The sequence below is a fragment of the Gavia stellata genome, chromosome 14 (assembly GCF_030936135.1).
Source record: "Gavia stellata isolate bGavSte3 chromosome 14, bGavSte3.hap2, whole genome shotgun sequence".
Taxonomy (NCBI): domain Eukaryota; kingdom Metazoa; phylum Chordata; class Aves; order Gaviiformes; family Gaviidae; genus Gavia; species Gavia stellata.
The window spans coordinates 19,915,295-19,940,216 of NC_082607.1; the positions used below are offsets into that span (position 1 = coordinate 19,915,295).

Genomic DNA, 24,922 nt, shown 5'->3' on the forward strand with positions numbered 1-24,922 from the left:
CTTGCTAGGGATGAGTCCTTCCCATTTTTTTCCTGTTTCTAGAAACTCTGATCAGCAGTTCAGGCATTTGAATAGCTTGCCCTTCTACTCCCCTTGTTTGCTAATTGAGTCTTTTGTGCAGCGGTAGCAGCTGCTGCATGGCAGGTCACTCGACCTGCCAAAATCTGTAGGTGAGTGCTTCTATAAATCTTGTCTCTGAACATTTCTTAGGATCTTTCAGGAAAGGAGAGAGAAATTGTTCCCTGTGTTGCTCTCAGGTTTATAGGGAGAAATCTTTATGGGCAAATAGCTGCAGTTTGGGGATTAATGAAAGTTAAACAAGCTTTTGGGCATTAATTCAGTAAAGAGACTCTGAGTCTGAAAGTTGCCTGTGGTCAGGCTATGTCAGCTAGTCTAAGGAAAGATCTATTGCTGCAAATATTGCCTTTATTCTAACTAGAAACTGGTGTGAAAGGTAACCTTTACAGAGAACTGTGTGTTAAAAAGCTATCATTAGTTCAGTTTAAAGCAGTAAAATTCCGTATCATTTTAGCACAAAGTACAGGCAGAAAAGTTCAGTCCTCTTTAGAATAGAGCTCACCTCTATTTCTTATGGCAAAGTATTTTTAACATAGACACACTTGCTTGAAGTTTTGCGTATTCTAAAGGTAGTTATGCCAAGGTTCTCTTGCTTATATTTTTGGTTTTTTAAAAAGTAGCATTTTAATTCCAACCAAATCATAGTAACTGTATTCTACTTTCTGTATAATCAGGACATTCGTTTGGGGTGTGGTAACTAGATTTAGTGGGTCTCTTACAATTATGTTTCATGTTACTACTATAATATAAGTTATTCGGGTGTCTAAATAGCAAACAACCTAGTGCTGCCCCTTAAGAGGAAAAAGAAGGGTTGTTTATCCATCAGGTGTCTCAGAATCTGTTTTTAACCTGCCTCTGTGTTCTTATTCACAGTGGCCAGAACTGTGGCTACTTACAGCTAAGAGCTTCCTCTGCAAGTCTGAACAGATCTTGTATTGTGCAGACTTCAAAGAAAGATAGTGCCTCAAGGTGTAACAGGTTAAATTACATGTCAGAAGTTCCCTTACTTTAAGAAAAAAAAGTTGGTCAAGAACTTCTGCAAACATGTTTTGACTCTTACATTTTAGACCATAAAACTTACTATCTTTCTCTTAGTATCTTTAAGTAGGTAAATTGAGGGAAATGATTACTTAAAAGGGTATGTAATAACATTTTAATTCAGATTCTGCTTTAGAAATGTTACTGCTCATAAATACAATACTTCAGTGAGAAAAGAACGGCCATTTGGATTATGGAGCTGTGATGGCTTTGCTGCCATAGTTGACTTCACACAGATATTTGAGTAACAAACTGTTATCTGCAGACTTGTACTCTCATTAAGCCTAGAGCATGTATGTGAAATCATAATTAAAACTCACAATAGCAGCTTTAACTCTGCTTGTCAAATCCCCACAAAACCTTTTGTTTCTTGGTTATATTCATGTCCAGGCAAGTGAAAGGAAACTCAAGTTGCTGAAGATAAATGGTGAAATCTTTGACCTGGATGAGTAGTAAATCCTTAGCTAGATAACTCTGCAGGTGTTTTGTTACATGGATCTTGGCAAGCTAATAAATGTGAGTATGTTCTTCAGGACCACCACCAAAATAAAGCTTAATCTTTGTCTGCTTGGAACTTAAAGGCTGAATTGCTTTTCCGTTATAAATAGAGGTATGAATAATTGGATTTGAGACTTTTGCATGGTTAGAGCTGAAAGAGTACTGTAGTATTCCTCCTAGGGCAAAGGCATTTGTAACTGATGCTTTTCTGTTGAATTCACCGATTTTAATTGGAGTGAATTTCTAACAGCGGAGGCAGTCTTTATATTGATAGAATTAACCAATATTTATGCTCCCTTTTTCTCTAATGTTAATGTTTCTCTAATGTTCCTGACTGGTAAGCTGTCATATTTGAATGCAGAGGGTGATGTTAGTAGGATTTAGGCAATTCCTGTAGCAGCTACAATAACTATGTGAGGTGCAGGATTTGTCCACTGTGTATAAGCTTTATTCTAGGAACAGGTCTTCCACAGTTGTCCAACAAGTAGTTGCAGTATCTACTGTGAAAATTCTCTTCTACCAACCTTAAATTTTGAACAAGAGCAAATTGTGAGATGTTGCAATTCAGCTTGGGAATCTGCAGTTTCCACAGTTTCGTGAACTATAAAACACTGTTAAAACTGCTTCTCAGCAGTAAAGTTGCATGTATGTCAGCTAATCTGGATATTGTAGGAGTTCCAGGAAATAAGTTTATTTTACCAAATATGTGGTCTAGAAACAGAGTTGGTGAATTGTGAAGTTATGTTTCATTGTTTTCTGGACTAGAAGACTTCAAAACCATGGATTTTAGCCTAATTAACACTTCCATTGTTTCTAACCCCTCTCCCCCTTCCTCTTTGGCAATAAAAACCTGGTGGGCGTGATGCATGCTGTGCAAGAACTTGTGAGATTTGATGTACCTGTAGTTCTTTTGACACTGAGCTTTATGGGTTGATATGACTCTCTCTCTCAGAATGCAAGACTCAATGTTTCATTCAGCTTTTTTTCTTTGCTTTGCTCTCCAAAGAAAGTAGTACCATGTTAATTTTATTACCTGATTAATTTGCTAACAAGAATAGCTCGTCATGTGATGCTGGTAAATACTGAAGGGAGAGACCTGAGACACTTGATAATGAATCTAAAACTTAGTCTTAGGAGCAAGTGCTCTTTGTATTAGCTTTTTATAATGCTTGGAAGGAAAGGAAAAAATTAAAGCCTGAAGTATTTAGTCCACAATGTGTCCATCCTGAAGTTGAGATTATATCTTTGAATAACAGTAATTCATTGCCTGAGTAGCTGTATGGTTAAGCCTGCTGCAGGTAGCAGAATGACTCAAGCACATCAGCCTTGCAGAAGCACTTCTGTTACTCACACCTGCGAAAAAGTATACTGGATTGAATTGCAAGTTTCAGGTTCAAGAATTGTTAGGGGACATGGATCATGTGCTGTATGGAAGCCCTCAAAGATAAATTGCTTTTGAATGGGTTTTATGACTGGTTCTTCCTTTCCCTGTTCTAGTGAATGGGAGACTTACTAAAAGCAAACTATCAAAAGGCTTGATTATATGTATTCAAATAAATCCTAGTGAAGTCATTAGAAAAAAGTCTGGGAACATACAAACACAGCACACAAACAGCAGTTGCTGCATAGTGTGACTTAAGTGCATATTAACATTTTTTCTATCCTTTGCTGCTTGTTCTCTGCTCCTCCCTCACAAACTGTGGAGTATTGTTGCACAGTTCAGTTATGCTCCTGTGATCAGAGTGTTTTGCAGAGTTTTAAATCTGCTTTAAAATCCTGACCAACTTCTCCTAGGCAGAATTTATTTCCGTGATTTCCGTGCATCTTTTCCCTGCTGGAGGGAACTTTTCTCACCTGATGAGGTAGCTTACAGTGTTGTGGTGTCAAATAACTGTCTGGTTCCCTTCAGGACAACATCTGTTTATGAAGCTCATGTGTGCATGTTAATCCCAACAGATGTTGCATGCTGAAGCTTGGTGGTCATTTAAATCTCTCTAAGGGAGTCTTAACACATTACAGGTCACACCAGCATTTAAATCAGTGGCTGTACACAATCAGTTTTTGATTCTTACTTGACCTCTTGCTGCCACCAGAACTGAGCTGTCAAGAAAAGCATGTTATCTGTCAGTAGAAACTGCACTGCTAGATAGGTTCAGCAATGTTGCTATGCTCTTCTGGAAATGAGAGGAGTTATCAGACAGGAAATTCTGGATTCATGATAAAATAATACATAAGGAGGATGTTGGAGTAAAGAAATTGCTCAGTCTGAAAATGTTCAGGCTGTTTCTTGTTTCTTTCTCTTATCTAACTGTTTGGTATCTAGATTGAGAATTCATTTGTGAGCAACTTGGGTCATGTCAGAACTCTCCTGAGAATTTGCAGAGGTACCTTGTTGATTTACCTACTGTGCTTCTGTAAGAAGTTGCACCTCTTTCTCTTGATTATTAATTTCTAATTTGTAAATTTCAAGCTCTAAATGACTGGCTTCCTTCCCCATCCCTGTAATCTTTCCCATGGGAAGAGTATTAAAATATTGTTAAACGCCTATATGTTCAAGTATGTATACATTATTTAAGTACTAATACATACTTTAGTTTGGGGTTTTAGATACTCTCTACATACACACAATTAACTGTTTAGTTTCCCTGTAGCTGCGTGTGTGTAATGGTAAATCACTTTTGAAGCACAACTAAATTTCCCATCTAAATCTCTTAGTTAGGCAGCTAATGTATTGCCTAAATTGTGCCATGTTAGTTTGATTCTGACAGACTAAGATATAAAGTCAGGCTAACCTACCTGAAGCCATTAACCAGTCTTCTATAACTTTTATTAACTTGCTCTTACTAATCAATAAAAGAGATTCTACTTTCCCTTCACAGTTTCAGGAAGTCCCAAGTTGCTGGTCTCTCCAGGAATAGCATCATCTACCTGGTGGTTTTTAGAAATATTTTCTCCGATACTGTTGTGAATGGCAGCTGGGAGGTGGGGAGGGAGTGGAATATGCTGAAGTTGCCTTTCAACTGAGATCTCTAGGCCTGATGAGAAAGGAGGGGAATGTGCCCAATACAGATTTTGAGGATAACTTAGACTTATTCATTTCACTGAGCTGACTGTAGCAAACCTGTGGCCAAGAGTAACAAGTGACTTTTATTTCAAATGTGTACTTTTTCCTTCAAACTGAAAAACAAACAAACAAAAAACCCCATTCTGTTGGTGGCATAAAGCAGTTTTCCTCAGTCCACGTAGGACACAAAAGACTGAGCTTGTTCTGGAAGAATTATCCTTTGACCAGTAAACCAATACCATTCCTCCTTTTATATACTAATGAAAAGAACTTGCTCTCCACACACAGATTCAATGGGGTAGAAGCTGTCAGGAAAATCCAGTGAAAGGATTAGCTAAACTCGAATAGATTAATTAGAGCCCTTGATTGTGTCTTGCTATGCAAAAGTCACAGCAAAGGCAATGGCAATGGTAGTGAGTTCATCTTTACAGGTACATAGTGGGGAGCAGGGGGAGGCAACACGAATACAGTAGGTAAGAACCAAATCTGAGCAGTTTCAGTCTTGTTCTTAAAAGCTGCCTCGATTCCTTATCCATCTTCGTGTACTTGAAAATGGAAAGATTTTAATAGGTACAGAGATTGTAACCAGCTGCTTGTGATCAAGCTACAACTCACTATTACATCCAGTATTTTTTACCACCTTCCCTGTCACATAAGATGATGTGTCCCACTGGCCAGAGCTAGGAATTGAACTACTGCTGAAGGTTTCTGGCTGCCTAATATAAGGCAGGTGACTTGGTCAGTTCCCCAACCTGTGACAAACATACTAAGTGTAACTCAAGAGTTACACTGAGGTCTGGAGTCATTTAATATTCCATCTCTGAAAACCCAGTAAGTCACCTAATTTTCAGAACTCTAGTGATGGTTAAGCTGTTACTAAGGGCAAACTACTGATCATAGCCATCTCAATCTTGTTTTTAATGTAGATTTTTTTTTTATGCTTGAAATGTTGTAATCGTTGTATCTGCTTTCTTTGATTGAGGTGTAGATAACTCACTGCTCATGTGCAGGAGAAATTCCAAGCATTGCTATGGAGCCTGTATTTTCTTTGCATTAATATGAGATACAGAATTAAATCTGTGACATCAGAAATCTCTAGCCTATGGCTGCTGAGTGGCTTTCAAACTTGTACTAGCTTGTTATGCAGTATGCATTCTCCTGTAACGCAATTTTTGTGCCTGCTTTCCCAAGTAAAGAAGGCCTTGAGATTATTGAAAAGTCTAAACAAGAAGAAAGTTTTCACTTAGAATAGGTCATTAAGCTTTTTTTTTGCTGTGCCAACATGTTTAACTTTATGTTGTTCTTTATGCTATACTGCAATATGACCCATAAGTGGCATGAATTGATCTTGATATAGTAGGAATTCTCAGGGCTTTTTTCTTCAAACTGTTTAGTTAAAAAAAAGTTTAATTTGGTGGGGATACAAGTTGATGCAAATAAGAAACACAATCTGCCAAATACAGCTTTTGTACAGGAAGATAAGTGACTCTGCTAACGGAATACTTCTTGATAAGCGTGTGGGTGAATAGATCTTCCCAGGATTTAAGCCAAAAATTGCTATCATTTGATTAGAGTGGGTATTTGAAGAGTTTTCTGATTACAGACTTCTTTTAGTTTCCCTTCACTGCTGTCTGGGAAAGACCATGTTCCCTTCCTGCAAGTAATGCATCCGAACTGGATATCCAAAACCATCTGTCAAAAAGTGTTCAGTGAGTACACCTGACTCTTCAAGACAGGCTAATTGTATGTGTTAAGAGGCTGCTCAAAGTGTAAGGAATCCAGTCTGAATATATAAATTACTTGGAAGATAGTCACAGGTTTAAAAAAAAAACTATATTGATTAAATCAAAGCACTTTTTATTTAAACTACAAATAGAATAAGGGAGAGAAACACTTGCTTCAAAAATTTTGTACAGGAAGATTTAGACTCAAAAGTTTTTTTTTAATGCCACGTAGTTGGGAAGGATACATTTTTATCGTTCAGCATCATATCTGCCATTATTTATTGCCAGCATATGCAGGAAAGGTGCTCCTTTGTCAGCTCTTTCAAAATCAGCAGAAGTAAGTCCCTGATTCTAAACAAGCTGACTTAAAGATCACATCTCTTTGCTTTATTTTGGGACACCCAGAGCTGAGAGGCTGGATGTATGGGGAAGTGCTGGGACTTGAGACGACAGAAAAAGGCTTCAGGGGAGGGGGCAAATCTTGTGGCTGTCTTCCTACTTAGGAGGGTGTAGCAAAGATGGAGCCAGGCTCCTCTCCTCTTGCATAGGGTAAGAGGCAATGGATACAAGTTGCAACATAGGGAATTCTGGTGAGATTTTTTTGGGGGGAAAACAGCTTCACCATGAAGGCAGTCAGACACCAGATCCAAGGGCCTAGAGGGGCTGTGGGATCTCCACCACTGCAGTCATTCAACATGCAACTGGACAAGGGCCTGTGCAACCTGCCCTAAGTTGCGCTGCTTTGAGTGATTCCTTCCATACCAAATTATTCATGATTCCATTTTCTTTATTAATTGGATCTATTTTGTGTAGTCTTCATGCTGACAGGATCACCGTTGAAGATGTGTTAGTACTAGCCATGTAGTTTTCTGCAGTTTTACTGTAGAGATACGGTAGCAAAGGGCGGAGACTCTGAGTTTCAGTGTCTAAAAACTCGCCTTCACAAAATTGTGTTTATCTAACTTGTTTTGTGAAGGGGCAATGTAATCTCAAACTATCTTTTTCCCCTCTAGCTTCCTTTTCTCCCTGTTTACCCCAACAGTTCTCTTGTACCTGAAAACTTAGGAAATTTCTGTTAGAAACATTCCCTGGAAGCTGTGAGGAAGACTAAATGAGTCTCTTCTGTTCCGTAAACTAAATAAATCCTCCTTATGCTGTGTAGGGTCTTGATCATGCTTTCCATGTGTGTGTTATTTTAGCCTATGTGTGTTTTACCACTGCACAGTGTTTGGTGGTTTTTAACTAGTACTGCTTTACTTTATCTTTCCTCCCCCTGCCTCTTGGAGGCAGCAAAGATTTCCATGTAGCTCTCCCTATGCTATCCTTGTAATAAGAAACCAGCACTGCTGCACGGTGAGCTAGGTAACTTGCTGTTTCTTTGTGTTAGGCTTGTACTGTGAGGCACGGGAATATTGCATGTAACTAAGGTTAATCCCTTTTAAATGAAGCTTTGTTAACGAGATTAATCCTAAAACTGGTTCACAAGGAACTTGCTTTTTTAAAATCCACTTTTAAAAGTGAAAAGGATCTGATACCAAATTCACAGGATAACTTGGATTGAAGGGGGACATCAGAAGGGCATCTAGCCAAACGCCCTGCTCCAAACAAGGTCAGCTATGAGGTCAGGCAGGATACTCAGGGCTTTGTCCAGTCTGATCTTTGAAAACCTGAACTGACTAGTAAGGTTCAATTTCACTTTAGGAAATGACTCAGTAAACCCCTGTTAACTAAGAATTTTGAGTTTGCATATACATAAAATCAAGAAACTGATTACAAAAGCGAAATGTTCTTAAAACTCAAAGCTCTGCCTTTTGCTACAAGTTGCTTTAGTTGATCCTGGATTTGTGTAGCTCCAGGTGAATTAAGCTACTTCTGTGTTTTCAGTCTGATGCTTGGTAGTGTGTTTAGGCTAAGAGCCAGGACATTCCTAATGCCAGGTAGGTGATGGGTCATGTCTCTAAATGCTTCTGTGATAATGAAGACTAGAATTCAAATGTGGGTGTACTTTAGATCTGACACACCATCTGGTTTCCTGCTTGATTGAAACTTTGTACATAATGTTCTTTGTGGATTACGGGGTGGGGGGAAGGACCCCAAACACTCAGCTTTTCAAACTTTTAAAGTATGTGCTGTATTTTTTTAATACAATGCCACACCTGTTCTCAGAACAAGTTACACTACCTGAAATACTTTAGGGTTTATCTTCTAACATGGGTCATGCTTTTTAACTGTAAAGACATTTGAAAATTGATGATCATATGTATTATGTAGAAACATTCTACAAAAAGATTTCATTTATTCTAGAAATCTCACTTCTGTAAACACATCTGTTCATCCCTGAAATCAACACAGAGCTCTAACGAGTATCGCATGTCAGGGTGGGGGTGAAAGAATATAAACTAAGCAAATGTGGCATGGGAAGGTTACTTAACTTGGATCTTCTTTGTGAATCAAGCTTCCATATCTCCCTCCTCTGACCCCTTAATATCTGGCTGTCACTCCCCTTATGCTAGGGACTGTTGCAGCTGACTTGTCTTGCTTTGTAATGGAGTGTGGATGCAGCTAGATGAAATCTAGGGGTTTTTTTAAAAACCTTTTCTTCATAACTGAGCTGTAGAGGGAAGAATTAATTGTGTAGTAAGTATTTTTCCAATAACGATCATAAATAATTCTCATAAGCTTCAGGCTTGGTTAAAATCTTGTGCAAAACCTGACATCTACTGGTGGGAACCATAATTGGACTCTTCTCAGTGTGGAGGCATGGGCTGAAGAGCCTGTTTTATTGAAGTTTTGGCCCCTTTGGCCATAGGTGTTGCATTGTACCTTGCTCTAGAGTAAATGATGTTTAAGCATAAATTTAAAAGTCTAAAATTTCTGAGAAAACTGTAACTGTAATATACTTACATACAAGTATAGGTATTAATAAAGGGGAATGAATTTTCAGTTAACCCTATCGGCTTTGAACACATGTATAATGGCTAGATGACAAAATTTGTAGGCTTACATTTTAGACTAAATTTTGTAATAGTATTAAAGACTTCATATAGTCCTGTGCTGATTAAAAACATCTAATTTTTCTCTTATGTCTTTAAAGGCTTGCCACGGATGTACATCTTTATCCAAATGTGATTGCAGCGGAGTAAAAGGTGAAAAGGTAAATATATCTTTTTTTTTTTACTGGTGGACCAACACAGAAACCACTGAGCCATATGCCAACCTGAGGCTTATGGACAGTAGCTTTTGTTTCTTGCTCATGTCTTATTTTCTTTGACTATAGTGTGGGCGTGCACCAAAAAGCATAACTGTTATAGCAACTTCAGGTATTGAGTCAGACCGACTGGTACGTCTGATGGTGTACAGAATTTCATATCATTATTTTCTCAAGAACGGGGAATGATGGCACAAATTTCTCCAGCTATGTGGGAGTAAAAAACAGAAAAGACACAAATTCTAATAAAATAGAAGGAATTCTTATTTACTGGCAAGGCCTGCCTACACTAACTAGATAGTGTGGACAAGCTAAGGTGTGGATTGTACAATAATGGCTGTGCTAGTAATGCTTCAGTGGGAATTTAAAACCAGAGTGAGCGTGGGTTGCTCTCCCGCTTTTCTTGCATTGCCTGCTCATAAGTAGTTGACACTCACTAATGTGCTCTGAACTTGCATTGTTTCTTACATCATAAGTTGTATAGCTGTATACTAAGATGATTGCTGTTGCTGTCTAGATGCTCAGCTGGACTGTGGAGGTGACACAATTCAGATACAGCTTTCACAACATACATAGCTGTCACCCAAGTAAGCAGCTAGTTAATGGCCAAACATGTATTCTCAGATCAAGCAAAGTAAAAACCATCCCCAACCCAAAAAACAACCCTGTGTGGCTCATTCAGTGCAATAGGCTGTTTTGAGCTGCCCAGACAGTGTCCTAAGGCCCAGAGATACATGTTGACATCTCAGAGCTTTCCTGCTTCCATGCAGCTTTGACTTCCAGTCTCACTTGCCCGACCTCAATATGCCTGTGCAGTACTTCATGTTTCTATCACCGTTATTTCTTATTGTTTGATAATTTTTTTTCCTTTGAGGAACCAGCAGGTGCCCAGCATTTCTTTTAGTTACAATGCAATGTAGATACACAGCTCATACTTGCCTGAATTCAGCCTTTCCTCAAGTGTGGGAGCCTAGTTGTAAGTAAACTGTGGTGAAATAGTTCCTATGTAACTGCTGTTGTCACAGGGAATGAATGTGATGTGATCACTGCGAGGGGGAGAGACTGCCCGAAACACTTCCACTCTTACTCTTGTAAACAGTTTGCTTGAGATACAATGGAGTCGTCTTAAAGACGTGAACTGATAACAAAGAGTTTGATAAGCCTGTCTTATCAAACCACTTACCCTATCTTAACAAGGTTCTAGAAGGGCTTCGGTGCTCTAGATTAATTTCTGACACATTTCAAAGGTGATTTTTGACATTGCATAAACAAGCGTAACCTCAAATGAACGAAAGTAATGCAAAATAATCAGTCACTGCATTGGCACTATAATGTGCTGACACAGAATTTTACTATTGGCTGAGGTTAAACAAGGCAGATGTCCAAAATTCAGTCATTCTTGGTGCCACACCTGCCATCCAGATAGCTCCAGACAGGTGAGGTCATTCCTTGGCATTTACTTGCTTTTAGTTCATCAAGTATATTCCCAATTTACACACCAACAGTATCCCCTTGATAGCAAGCTTTCTGAGTTAGATTTGGTTACCCAAAACATGAACCTGGTTCATGCATTCCTACAGCATCTTCAAATGCAGGTGGCCAAACTAGCTGTATCCTAACACTAGTCACAGGACTATTTCAGGTTTAGTTTGAAGGCACTTAAGCATTAGGCTTACATTCCCAATACAATTGTAGCAGGTACAACTTTGGAGAACCTTTCTGTAATTCTAAGTTGGCCTTTTTCTGGACTAGTCACAGCTATTTTTTGAATTTGGTGAGCAAATGGGTATTGTTCGGCTAGTGTGGATAAGGAAAACCTAGAAGTAAATCTTCTGGCTTTCTAAGTAAAAATCAAGTGATTGTTTTCTCCCAGTGATTCAGCTTTCTTTTTATACTAATGTTACACATGCAGGGATCATGACCCACTTGATACATTCCAGTCCTTCAGTGTCATTTAATGAAATTGAGATAGTCACCTTTCTCTGGTAAAGAATATCTTGGGACTGTTTGGAGTCAGAGGCAGCTTTTTGTCCAAATACAGTCAACAACTGGAGCATGTGAGCCTTGTTCAAGATCAAGCTCTCAAGTGTTGTTATGTGTTGTGGGTTTTGTTTCTACTCCTCCAGGCTGTCCTAGCCAATTGTTAAAGAGAACTGCACAGGAGAAACTCTTCCCCGTTTAGTTTCCAACCTCTGGCCTTTTATGGAGTGAATTGTAGCAAGTCCTGAGCAGAAGAGTGAGAAGCTTGATAACCTTTTGTGAAAAAGAAGCAGAGAAGGAAAAAAAGCCTCTAGTAAAACAAGTGTAACTTCAGACCAAATATTTATATAATGGTTCTGCATCTTCCTGGAAAATTCTTAGGGGGCTGCAAATTGATCAAAGTGTAATCTTTTAATAAAATAAAAAAATAACCACAAAGAAAAACAGAGCTTCACCTATGGTAAGACTGTGCTTTCTCTGGGTTTTTGTTTTGGTTTGATTTTTATGTCCAAGTCTGCTTAGGGAAGGGGCGGAGGGTGGTCTGGGACTCTCACTTGCTAAACTGATAGATATAAGGCAAGTTTCCATCCTTAGAATGGAAGATTGACTTTGAAATCTGGGAACTGTGATTCATTTTCCACCTAAATCAAGGTAAACACAACATAATCCTGAGGCATGCCAAAAGGGTTTTTTTGTGTGTTTTGGTTTTTTTTTAAACAGCCCTTCAGAAGCTTGCAGACCATCATGTACATTGTGCAAAGGAACAATGAAAAGCAAAGCCCTAATTTCTTAAGTATGATGTGTTGCCAGTGGAACTGGTTTGATGATACACGCACGCACCCCATTATGTTAGTTGCCCTATAATTACAAAGCCCTCAGTATTTGATGCATTGATGGATTCAGCAGTTCAGCTCTGGGGAACCACAAGAGTTCTCTGTCACTGACATCCATAATGCTTTCTCTTATAAATTCTTTGGTTTGTTTTTTTTTTACAGCCTTAAACTTTTTTCTAGAGTCTTGTACTGCTACAGTGTACTGCTTACTTATACATTTGATGTAAGTTTCCGAACCTAATACTATCTTCAACCCAGCTTTTTTGAAAGTGTTATCTTTATTCCAGTTGAGTGTAAACTGCTGCTACAACAACAAGTTTCAGGCTTTTGCTTTGTACTTGACACTTGACATTTGGTGTTCCTGCTTCCTTCTCCAGTGACCTCTGAACCAGGAGTCAAAGTCTATAGCTCCTTGCCTAATTGCTGTATGAAGAGCGTTAGACAAGGAGCTGTTCAAATAATCTCCCCTCTTTGATTCTCCCATTGAGACTGTGACAATGTACTCGTAGAATTGCTGGAAGTCAGGCGTATGGAACCTGGTTCTGTATTGGGAAGACAGGAAAAGCCTTGTCAAATGCACTCAGCTGGGCCCCGTGCTTCTGTTCCACTGTGTTTCACTTCTGGCCTGCAACCAGCTTCTGCATCCAAGTTGCTGTCCACTTGCATTAAGTCAACTAAAAAGTGCTGCTTTGTTCAGCTTAGCAGAGCCTAATGCATTCCTTTTGAGACTCAAAAGTAGCCTTCTTCCTAAGCATCCTAGCATTCCCTTCAGGATATTCAGATTTTAACAGATCAGGTAAAATAATAAAATTGAACTGTAACAAATAGGAAAACTATTTTCTTGTCTTGCCTTGAGGAGCCACAGCACTTAGTTAACTGCTTCTATGCTGCCAGTGATTCTTGTTTAACTCTGCCTCTGCCATGAGCACTTGTAGTGTCAGTAGCATGTTACCTGTGGAAGAATCAAAGCACAGTAAGCCCATAGTACAATAGCTGACAAACCAGTGCACTAAAGTTTTCTTCCTCTGCTCAGGCCCACCTTACTAAAATATGAAATGGGTATTGTAAAATTCAAACATGTCTAAGATGTATAATGAAGAAATGAGAGGAATTTACTGGAGAAGACAATAAAAATTGATTGCAGCTGGGACCCAGTGTGCTGTTACTCACAGTAAGCTGCTCATTAGTGAAATGGATCTGGTAAGAGTAATAAAACTGAAGTAAATTATTAAGCTGCTACATACAAGTGCTTATAGGAATTGCTCTCACTTTTCAACTGAAAGAGAAGTGTATAATTGCTTTTCACTTAAGGAACTGGATGATGATTGGGTTTTTAATATTGCTCAGCACTTTTGAGATTAACCTGCTTTAATGCTTAAAAGCTGTTCATGAGTAAAAGCTAGCTAAAGAAATAAACAAGCACAATAGACACTGCACATGGAGCAATTTCTAAGACAAACCAGTAAGACTCGTAGATTATTGGGGTGGTTTTACCTCAGCTGAAAAGAAGAGCCAAAGATGCTGATAAGATCAGCTCTACAGAGATTGGGGAGGAGGAGGGGGTGGTACTGAATCTCAGCAGCTCCAGCTGATGAAGACTGAGAGCCAAGGGCTGCAGCAAGCAAAGCTGCATGCATCTTAGTCACTAAGAGGGCATGTGCCCCAAGACTACTGTGGTTTTCCTTTAAAGTGGTAGTACATGCTGCTGCTGAAATAGGCTTTCATAGCTTCCCTTAGCTAAGTATTCCTCTTCCTCCTCTGGAGCTTGTGTGGCCGTGTTCAGAGCTGTCAGTGAACTGATCTCACCAAAACCAAGTTTCTTTGTAAGCTAGGTTAGTTTTCAGCCTGAGCAGTTCCTTCATGCAAGTTATGTTGCAGCACAACTATTTGTGTAGCTGTGATAGAATATGTGGCTTAAGGTGGGAGGGACCATGTTTTTCACAGTGTCTAAGATGCCGTTCCACCTCAAAATAACTGCAGATACATTATGCTATTTTTGATGAGCAGGACTATTGGGTTCTACTCATTCAAATTAAGTTAAAAAAATTAAGAAGATGTTCTTTAGTTATTAAATATGGTTAGTCCATGGCCTTTTGAAGGAGAACTTCAGAAGGTGCCAAGTTTACTGGGTTTGATCACAATTTAAGCAGTGCAACTCCAAAGACTCAACTGGGTTGCAAGCTGCTAACATGCAATCTCATACAAGCTTGGTGCCTGGGATTCTGGCAAGAACAGCTTGTAATACCTGAGCTCTTGAAGACATTTCAGATGACTTTGCATTTGTATGCAGATAGAAGAAATCCATACCCCTTACAAAGGAAGAATATCTTATTCTTGGACTCTTTCGATATATATTCTTGGAGCTCTGAGTCCTAGAAGAAAATTATCAGTATATGTCCTCAAGATCCCCATTTCCTTCTTTATCAGCCTTTATCATGGTAAAATTTAGTACAAATGTGACCCAAGCTCAGCTTTTTTTTTCCACTGTTGGATACAAATGCTAAGAAATAGTTAAAAATTCTCAGATTTTAATCACTTTATCAAGAATAATTATGTGATGGGTGTCTGTGCTTTGTAAATGTTAGCCTGAACTGCACTAGTATGGCCCTGTATTCTGAAAGGTTTACAACCTCGGCAAATGACCACTGACCATTAAACCTCTACTGTTTCATCTTACAAAAGAAGTCACAATGGTATTATGAAGAAATTTGATGTATTTTGAAGAATGCAGATCATGTCAGGGGATTTCTTTATTGCATTAAACTATATCTTTTAACACTACTGTTTGTGGCTGGTTGGTGTGTTTGTTTTGAATGAGGTCTTGATTAGATACCATAGTTCTAATTCTGTTAAGTCAGTGCTCTTCAAGCTGAGGAAGAATTTATGTTGAGTAGTATTAGAATCTGAGGCAGCTGTTATTTTCACCCTATCGTTTAGAAAGGGAGAGAATAATATGGCTGGCTGTTGCATCACTTCTTCCACGCTGTACATCTTTTAATGCTACTACAGGCATTTGTACATGAATCTGGTTTTAAGTGGCCACCCATAGTTGATTGTCTTGAGACTCTTTTTGATGTTCACTGTTTTCATAGCAAGGGCAGGAAGCAAGTACGGGCCTTTATTTCCAAATGTTACAGCCAGGCTCTTACATGTATTTAGGCATCAAAATGGGCTGTCCAGCTACTGCTTTCCTGAATATTTTTTCTCCTTATTTTTTGAAGTCTTTTTTTCCACAAGTATACCACATCTATGTAAATAAATATTGTGGTTTCTCTGCCATAGTTTATATTTATAAATATTTAGGTTTCAGGAAAAAATCTAGACATGTAAATTACTTGCGCATGCTTTAAAACTGCAGCTATCCCTGATTTCTTAAATACTTGTGAACTATTATTAGAGTATGTGGAACTATGCCAAATTTTTCGGTATACCTGTTTAATTGCCTATATCTTGTTGCAGCTTAAAGCATAATTTTAGGGTGCTTCCCAACTATTTTTTTTTTCTTCCTATCCCCCAAGCAACAGTCATGTTCAAGCTTAAGCTCAGAGTTTTGCCACATCTGTGTAGCTGATTGAGGGCAATTGCATTGCCAGCTACTCTGGGTTTATCACTAAATGAGATCAGAATCTGACTCCTTGCCCATTCCCCAAGGAAATGTACTTTCAGGACTGGAAGATGAGATCTGAGTTGACCTAAACCTTCCCTATTCTTTAGTAGCTTCTAGTCTGAAACAAAAAAGTATCCAGACTTCCTCAGTTCTTTCTGTGCAAGCAAAACTGGCTAGTGACTGTCAGTTTTTGCATCTCTAAGAAATGCATTGCACGCTACCCAGGGACTTCAATCTTGTTACAGCCGTAATGATATAAGGTCCTTTTTTTGGTATTGACTTTTTGGGGAAGACATTTAAAAAGTCTTTTCAGTTTCAGTATGCTCTTGCAAGGCAGCAGGCAGTTTTTCCTGGCAAATTTGTAGCAGCTGCATCTTTGTGAAAACAGTATGGCATATGCGAGGTGTGCAGTAGGAGAAGTCTAGAGGCAGAAGCAATGTCTGAAAACTGTTCTCACTCGTCAAATCTTTTGATACACTATTGAAGTAGAAGGCAATAAAAAAATCCCCCCAACATCATCTGTATTCTAGAGAGCTGGATCAGCTTGGTTTTCTCCCTACCCAACTTGCCCACATTTATTTCTCCAACCTATTTTTTGATCAAAAATAATTATTATAGTGCAGCTATTTCCTCTGTAATTAGTTTGATACAGTTCCCTCAGGAAGTGTCTGGTGTAATCCCTCAGCTGTTCCCAAGCATAGTCCTTCAAATCATCTGTTCACTCTTGGGGGTAATTTGCTGGTAAACCCCACAGGAGTTGCTCTGGCAACAGTTTCCTCATGCGAGGTTCTCATTGTTGCTGCTCACTTTCAAAGTGGCCTTGGAAAATACTCATTTCATAGTTTCAATAGTGATGTTTACTATAGCAGCATCTGTTGCCTCCTGTATTTTTCTTGCTTAAACGTTTGGCTTCATATGTTTCTCTTCCACTTTAAAGGCCTTGGCTTCCCAGTTCTGTGACTGCTTAGAGTGGAGACCTCAGATTAGTTGCATTTTAGAGAACAGTTCTTCAGCCTTAGATGACACACAAGGCCAACCCTCTGCTAGAAGTCTGTTCTAGTAACCATTTGCAGATGTTACTTTCTCTAACAAAAATGTGAAGAAGTGTGACCAAGTTGAGATTAGTAGGCATTGTGTAGCCTAGCGAGCACCTGACACATCAGACATGCCTCTTGTACACAGGTATGTTTCCTTAGTGTGCAAACACAGTTCTTGCCAGAGCTTGCTTCAAAGTCTGGCTCTGTCTGATGTTTTCCTTATCTGGCACTCCCAAATTCCTCATTCTCTCTCCTTCAGTGACACACTAACCCTTTCATATCCTGGCCTGAGATAGTAACACTCCTCCAGTCTTGCTTTTCAGACGAGGTGGCACGCCAGGCGAAAGTACAGCCTGGCACTTTGTGTGCAAAAAGACAGTTTGGGCCCTGACTGTCAGACTTAAGCTAGCCTCAGTTTATCATGCAATTTCAGCATTTCTGCAGGGCAGAAAAGATGTCTATCCTGTACAAGAGAGTAATATGCGATCTACAGTAAAAGAGGAGTATGTTTACATTTTAATTAATAGGAAACCGGTTTTAGTAAACCAGTTAATGAGCTGTCCATTCCTATCCAAGGAATCCTTCTGAGTGTCAATGTATAGGTAGGACTAATTACAGCTTAGTTGTTTCCTCTGTAAGGTTGCAGCTCTTGCTTGCATGCAGCCTTTAATCTCTCATCGAAAAGGTTTTTGTCTTGTGTTTTCAAAGAAAGCAGGAAGAGAAGCCCTGTTACTTTCTCTGAAAATTTTTCTGAGACCTCAGGATCTTGTAAATGTTTTGACTGCAACTTTTAAGTTCCTGCCCCCCACAGTGGAATACAGAGCAGCTACCTAAGCAGTACAGTGAGAAAATTAGGATTTAAGAATGAGACTTGACACTGCTGTTGCGCTGAATACCTGCTGTCATGCTCAGCAGACAGCTGTTTATAGCAAATAAAGGGGAGATGAGCAAAGCCTTAATATTGCCTTTTGCATATTGTACTTAAGACTGCAGTTAGATGCTGCTGTCTACCTGTAATCCCCAGTCTTCAATTCTCTGCTGCTGTCTTCTTGAAGATGTGACATTGCTGGTTCGGTTCTTTCACCTGACTGAGGAGAACTAGACAGGACATTCCAAGTTCCTAGAGAGCACCATAGCTAGTAGACTGCCAGGTAATAGATGTGGGAGCTACTACTCCCATTCTTGCTGGAGCGGTGCAAGAAAATAAAAATTTAGGATGAATTGGTTTAAAGAGAATGTGCAAAAGCCTGCACAACTCTAACCCAGTGATTAAGGTGCTTGTTAGGATGGAACATTTCTTTGGTGGTTCCTGTAATTGTCATGAAAAAATAATTGGGGTAAATAAACAAAAGTTTTTTTGCAGGTAGGAACCAAACCTACCAACCAAACCAAACCTATCTGTAGAGCAATAACGAATAATGCTGAAAAACTGCCTGTTTCATAAGCAGTTATATACACTGGTTGATTTAACAGAGCTGGAGGAAATACCTCCAGAGGTTGAAAAGTGTTCCATTTTATATATATATATATATATATGCACAAAAAGGGGTATTAATTCTGGTATTTCCTAACTTTTCTGTACTGAAACCTTAATATTTACTGATTTTTGTGAATCTATGATATACAAGGAATAAAAGTAAATATTTTATGAATTTGCAGCTAGGCATATTCTGAAACTGCAGGTAAGTGACATTGTTAACTTACACTAAGAACTTAGAGGGCGGCATATGATGGTATATGGTATTTGTAACACTACTGATGGGCTATCATGGTTAATTATTGCATAAATATTTAGCAAAATATGGTTGCTACTTGAGAGCTTACGATTTTTGCAAGATGTGACAGATAAAAGGAATAAGAAACCTTATTTCTTTGCTGTCTTGTGTCTGTCTCACTTCATTTAGACTGTAAGCACTTTAGGCTGGAACCCTCTATGTTCTGTATTTGTACACTGTTTAGCCTACAGTGCATGACCAGGATCTTAGTTGCTTTTATATTACAAATGGCAATCTTGCAACTGTGAAATAATAAACAACAGTCATGGTATAGCAGCAATCTACACCCTTCTGAGAGGTTTTATAGGTATTGAAGCAGAGGTGAGTTTTCAGGAGAGACTTAATAACTAATAAAGCTATGTTTTTACAGGAAAGGGGCAGAGTTCTATGTATTTAAGCAGCACAGGAGAAACAGGTGATTGAATTATTTTGGTAAATAGGTGGCTTAAATACTGGATAAACATCCTATGAAACCTGTTTAAGTGGTGCAATTAAAGGCAATGTATGTGTATGTTCAGGAATTTCTGTAGCTAAGCAGGTGACATGTTTAATCACGGTGTTAGTTTGTCTGTATGATGACTTCCTACAGAAAACCAGAAAGATAATGTGTTTTCTGAGTTTTTCTATCATAACTTGTACTTTTGTCATGTTACATCTCCACCACCATCTATTCTTTTGGTAGGGTGAAAGAGGATTCCCAGGCTTGGAAGGACAGCCAGGTTTGCCTGGATTTCCGGGACCTGAAGGACCACCTGGTCCAAGAGGCTCAAAGGTAAGTCCCAATTCACTTGAATAGCATGAAAATCATAGCATCGTTTGGGTTGGAAGGGACCTTAAAGATCATCTAGTTCCAAACCCCCTGCCATGGGCAGAGACACCTTCCACTAGACCAGGTTGCTGAAATCCCTGTCCAACCTGGCCTTGAACACTTCCAGGGTTGGGGCATCCACAGCTTCTCTGGGCAACCTGTTCCAGTGCCTCACCACCCTCATGGTGAAGAAATGCTAGGTAATGTTAGCTTGCTTGTAGTGCTGATCCCAAATCATTCCAGAACTCTTGATTATCATTGGTTTAATAGTTAAAATCTTCAGATGGTGGGATATGGCGTAGGTTTTCTTGTTTGATTGGTCTGAATAGTCAACCAGAGCAAAAGATTGCTTTAAGTTTCCTATTCTTCACCTACACACATGCTTGCAAATGCTTCATGCGCACGTGTATCCTTTCACTACGTACTGCAAATTAAGGTCAATGAACAGGTTTGGCCAGGTGCCGTAATGTAGTTTTATTAGCCCTTGCAATAATGCACTCCATCACTTAGTCCAGTGATAAGAGTGGTATTTGGCTGTCAGCTGCCCAGAGGGGTCCCACCACATAGGTAAACTGTTGTTTGCACCTGGTGGCATTCCTGGGCTGGTTTTGGGTGGGGCAATGCAAATGAAGGCCACACTGAACCTTTGCAGAGACAACTGAGGAATGCTCCTTGGTCTCCCTGGAGGGTATCGGTTTATTTTTATTTGCTACTGAATTACATCATTATGCTCAGATGGTGTAATATAGTATTAAAATGTTGAAAAGCCTTCCTCTGAATGCATTTATATGTAATATACACAAGATTATCCAGGATCTGCCATTTCTTTTGCAAATGCTCACAGTATAAACTAACAGAAGCACGTGAAACAGAAGCAAAGAAAAAAATAGGTGATAAGAAAAAAATGAAAGTCTACACTAAAAGAAAAGATGAATTGTATATAACAAGAGTGAAACAACAGAGGGGTCTTGGACTAGAAACTTTGATTATATTTTTATTCCATAAATGGAATCTTCTCAAGATTTTGGTAAGAAGTTCTGCATTATCATAATACAAAATAATAATGGTACTGTATCATGTGCATTTAATCTTGTATATCTAGTTTTGCCCACAAGAGGTCACTGTAGGATATGTGATGAAAGCACGACAGTATCTGTTTACAAGCACTCTTAAACAGCTTTGATTTTTTTAAAAACATTTTTTCTAAGTCATGGTTTATCAGCTGTAACAAATACTTTTCAATTCAAAGTCCAATGCCCAAAATAAAATAATTTTGAACCCTTTACTCAGGAAATGACAACTAATATAACTTACATGTAGAACAAATTTTATCATGCTTACAGTTTAATTTGATAGAAAGGCAGACTGCAAACTTGACTGTGGTGTTTTTTTTGTTTGTTTGTTGGGTTTTTTTTAGGGTGATGATGGACTTCCAGGGCCTATTGGACCCAAAGGAATCAGAGTAAGTAATGGTGCAGTTTTAGGGTGATATATTGGAATTATGGATAAAGACTGCCAGGCATTGAGTGGGTCCTCAGACCAGCCGTGATTTATGGGGGGGAAAAATTAACTTAAATCTGAAAAGTAATTTATCTACCAGCTAGAGGAGATTGTATTACTTTTTATAAGTAATATAAGATTGCATAAGCAATACAATCTTAGGTATTGCTTGTGTTACTTTCATAAAGTCATTAAGGAGAGTAGCCCCAATGCTTATTTGATCAGTTTTGCTATACAGGACCTAAACACTCTCCAGTGACTTTGCTTCAATTTATTCTGAAGTAGACGCAGTATATGCAGGGTCGATATGGGAGATGATGATTTGTTTGGAAATCCTTTAGGTTTTGTGCCGTTGCTTTTTTCTTTTTGCCAGACCCCTCAGCTGGTGACAATTGGTGCATGTCTGACTTCAGTGGGACACATGCATTTTCCATACCATGAGTGTTGGTTTATTTTCTCTATATATCTACATACTATTACTTTAGTTGTTCTGCATTGTCTTCTCTATGTTTTTGTGGATATTTCCCTGAAAGAAGGGTGAGAACCTTGATGGCTGTCTGGCATGGCATTCTTTTTTTACAGATGATTCAGATGTTTCTGTTTTTCTCTAATTACATATGCACAAATAGGTTACATTTAGTAAAATCTTGGTAAATCCTTTTGCACATCCATGTGTACCATACTGCCTAAAACTTATGTGGTTAATTTCCTTCTAGGGACCACCAGGGCTTCCAGGATTTCCAGGAACACCAGGACTTCCTGTGAGTAGGAATGGGCTGTATAGATACGAATCTGTTCCTTTTTGTCTTTCAGGCCTTGGAAGAGCATCATACAAGCTAACTCTTCTTTCTCCTTTTCCACTTTAAAGGGATTACCAGGACAAGATGGGCCACCAGGACCTCAGGGTATCCCAGGATGCAATGGAACAAAGGTGGAATCCTTTTAAAATTCTTAACAATGCAACAATAATATGATAAAGAGCTCTTGTTCTCCTGGTTGTAGGCAATAGGTTTAGTTTATTATGTGCAGCAGTACTTGCTGTTACGGAGTTGTGGAGGTAATTCCAAGATAATTCATACTTACACACGCATCTTGGAGAGGAGGTCATGGTCTGGTACTTAAAGCACAAGTTTTGCCAGAAATTGTCAGCACCAAAACGCAACGTTTATACTCTGCGGCCAATGTAGTTAAATTCTTTGTTCTAATCCTTAATTTTATAGCTAACAACCGAGAGGCGTGTCTGATAATTAGATCATATACTGCATCTCATCTTTGTAGTAGACTCTTGCTACCAAGGAAAACTTATTACCTAACAGTGGGACTTCTTAATTATTAATTTTAATAATATTGCATTGAAAATACTGATTCAGTTTCCGTGTTGGAAGGAGTCACTTTCATTCTAGCATGTTACTTATCGAAAGAACATAACCTGAAGCTAAGAGAAGTTGCTCTTCTATAGCACTATGTGTGTTTTCCGTCTCTGTAATACAGTACCTTGCCTGTAAGTATGTGGAAATATCTGAATGTGGAAAGTTCTGTTTCAATCAGTTGTATGATTTAACAAACTGTTTATCCTGTAGCTTGTTGCAATACAATTTGCTACTCTGGAGTCATAAGCTAACAATGAAACTGGACTTTTCAGTCAAAATTTGTTTATCTTTTTTGTTATGTTTTGGTTTGGTTTTGGCTAATTGTTTTTTTCGTCCCTAAGGGAGAGCGTGGATTCCCAGGCAGTCCAGGTTTTCCTGGTTTACAAGGGCCTCCTGTAAGTAAAAGACTTCTGGATCAGCTACCTGTAACCCACTGGAAGAATTCTACTTAGATCTGTGAAAGATCAGATAAATATCAGCCTCTTTTTGCAGTTGGTCTTTTGCTAAATAAGAATATATTAAATTTTTTTATGGTTAATCAGAATATTTTAATGTCCAATAAAAGAGTGAGCTTTTCTGCTACATGCTGTGGTAAAGCTAATAGAAAGCCCTTTGAATTCTCACATGCTGAGATGCTTTGCCACACTTGCAGAAAAATACAAGTACATGCATATGTGTCAGAGAAGTAAGGTCTTGATACTGTCATCTGGTACATCTAAAGAGTCTTACTGGTGATTAATGGGGCAGAAAAAAGAGACAGTATAGGGTGTTATAAAACACAAGGATGTACAGCAAAGTGACTGTCAGACCAAAGTACAAACAGAAAGAAATGTAGTATCCATCCTGTAGACAGGATGGATAATAGGAGGCAGTAAAGAAACAAATTGCTAGGAAATGGAAATGTAGTTCTTTTAATGCTCAACATCCACTGTGAAAGTACTTCTCTAATTTTCCCATTTGATTCTGAAGATCATAAAAGTTTTTTCTCCTGTTTCGTATCTTTTTTTAGATTTCTATCTTAAATGCTTGCCTCATGGTGTAGATCTAACTAGTGGTTTGCAAATAACATACCAATTATTTCTTTCTATTGATCTTTCTTTTATTTTTTGTTTCTTTTAAACAAAGGGACCCCCTGGTCTGCCAGGTATGAAGGTAAGTGTTCTGTACTCGCACATCAAAGTACTAACCAGGCATGGTTGTGCAGTGTGATCTGGCATAAGTAACCTGCTTGCTTTTATGCAAGACCATGTGCATCCATTGGAATCTGGAGTGACATTCTGCAGAAAGCTTAGTGTTTCTAAGGACACTCTAGTGTTTCTAGGACACTCTAGTGCAACTAACTGGAAATTCTGCAGTAGCTTTACTCAATTTGGATCAGCAGTTCCAGAAGTAGCAGGCTGTTTTCTGAAGCTGGTTTCCTTGGGAGTGTGAGGGACAGTGTGTATTTGTGTTGTGAGGCATCAAGTTAGCAAAACGCCTGCAAACATCCAAATGCACCAGTAGTCTACCTGTGCATACTCAGGAACACTAGAGACTAAGCAATAGTAACTTAAAATATCCAGTGAAAGAGAATCATGCAACATCTTATGTTCCTTTTTGAAATGTGCTCTCTACTGTATAGATTACTGCATAGATGGCTCTTTCTCCTAATGTAAATAGTCTCACAATCTGGTTTTGGACCTTAAGGACCCCTTTTATTTTTTAAGGGTTTTTTGGTTGTATCCTTGACCTATTTGAGCATGGGCCAAAACATCAGTTTTGGTTCAAATCTATTTGAAAGGAAACTTGACCCACAGAATTATTCCAATAAACTCCTGAGAGGACAGCATAACACTGGTGCTGGGAAATTGTGACTATTATCTGAATTGTTTTTTCTCAGCTCCTTTTCTTCCTAATTGTTTTAAAGATATTAAAAGGCAAGCAGATCAGAACATATACTTTTAAAACAAAGATATTCCCTGAAATCAATAAGAAACTGTGCCTCAATATAGAACATGAAGCATGACTATTATAACAGCATACTAAGCATTAATTTCATGAGGTGGGACATTGGAAAAAGCTGAATGAGCCTTTTTTCTGTTGTCCTATCCATTGCTTTCACATGGAGCTAGAATGTCTCTTTCTTTTGTGAAGCATTTGTATTTCAATCCCCTAATCTGTTGGAATTTAAATCAATGCTGATATATTTGTACATATAAAAAGAGAGCTTTTAATATTTGGTAGTTTAGCCATTTAAAGCATCCTCCAAATAGTCAAGGATCTCTCCTAAAAAGTGCTATTCTTGAAAAATCTAGTGCTTATATTAAAGAGTACTGCCAGGGTATAGCATAACTCTGAGTCTCTCTTAGAGTCTCAAGAGGCACTATGTTTCCTTTGGAGTCAGAATGGTGATAAAGAATTGT

The 24,922-nt window shown here is 38.6% G+C and overlaps 1 protein-coding gene across 1 annotated transcript in view; it reads left to right on the plus strand.

Annotated features, from left to right (window-relative positions):
• COL4A5 (collagen type IV alpha 5 chain) overlaps nt 1–24,922 on the plus strand; it is an 81,669-nt gene that overhangs the window by 10,107 nt on the left and 46,640 nt on the right. Inside the window, exons 2-8 of the mRNA XM_059824582.1 lie at nt 9,497–9,556; nt 19,525–19,614; nt 21,068–21,112; nt 21,867–21,911; nt 22,019–22,081; nt 22,862–22,915; nt 23,646–23,672. Of these exons, the coding sequence (XP_059680565.1) occupies nt 9,497–9,556; nt 19,525–19,614; nt 21,068–21,112; nt 21,867–21,911; nt 22,019–22,081; nt 22,862–22,915; nt 23,646–23,672 (384 nt within the window). The remainder of the gene's footprint in view (nt 1–9,496; nt 9,557–19,524; nt 19,615–21,067; nt 21,113–21,866; nt 21,912–22,018; nt 22,082–22,861; nt 22,916–23,645; nt 23,673–24,922) is intronic.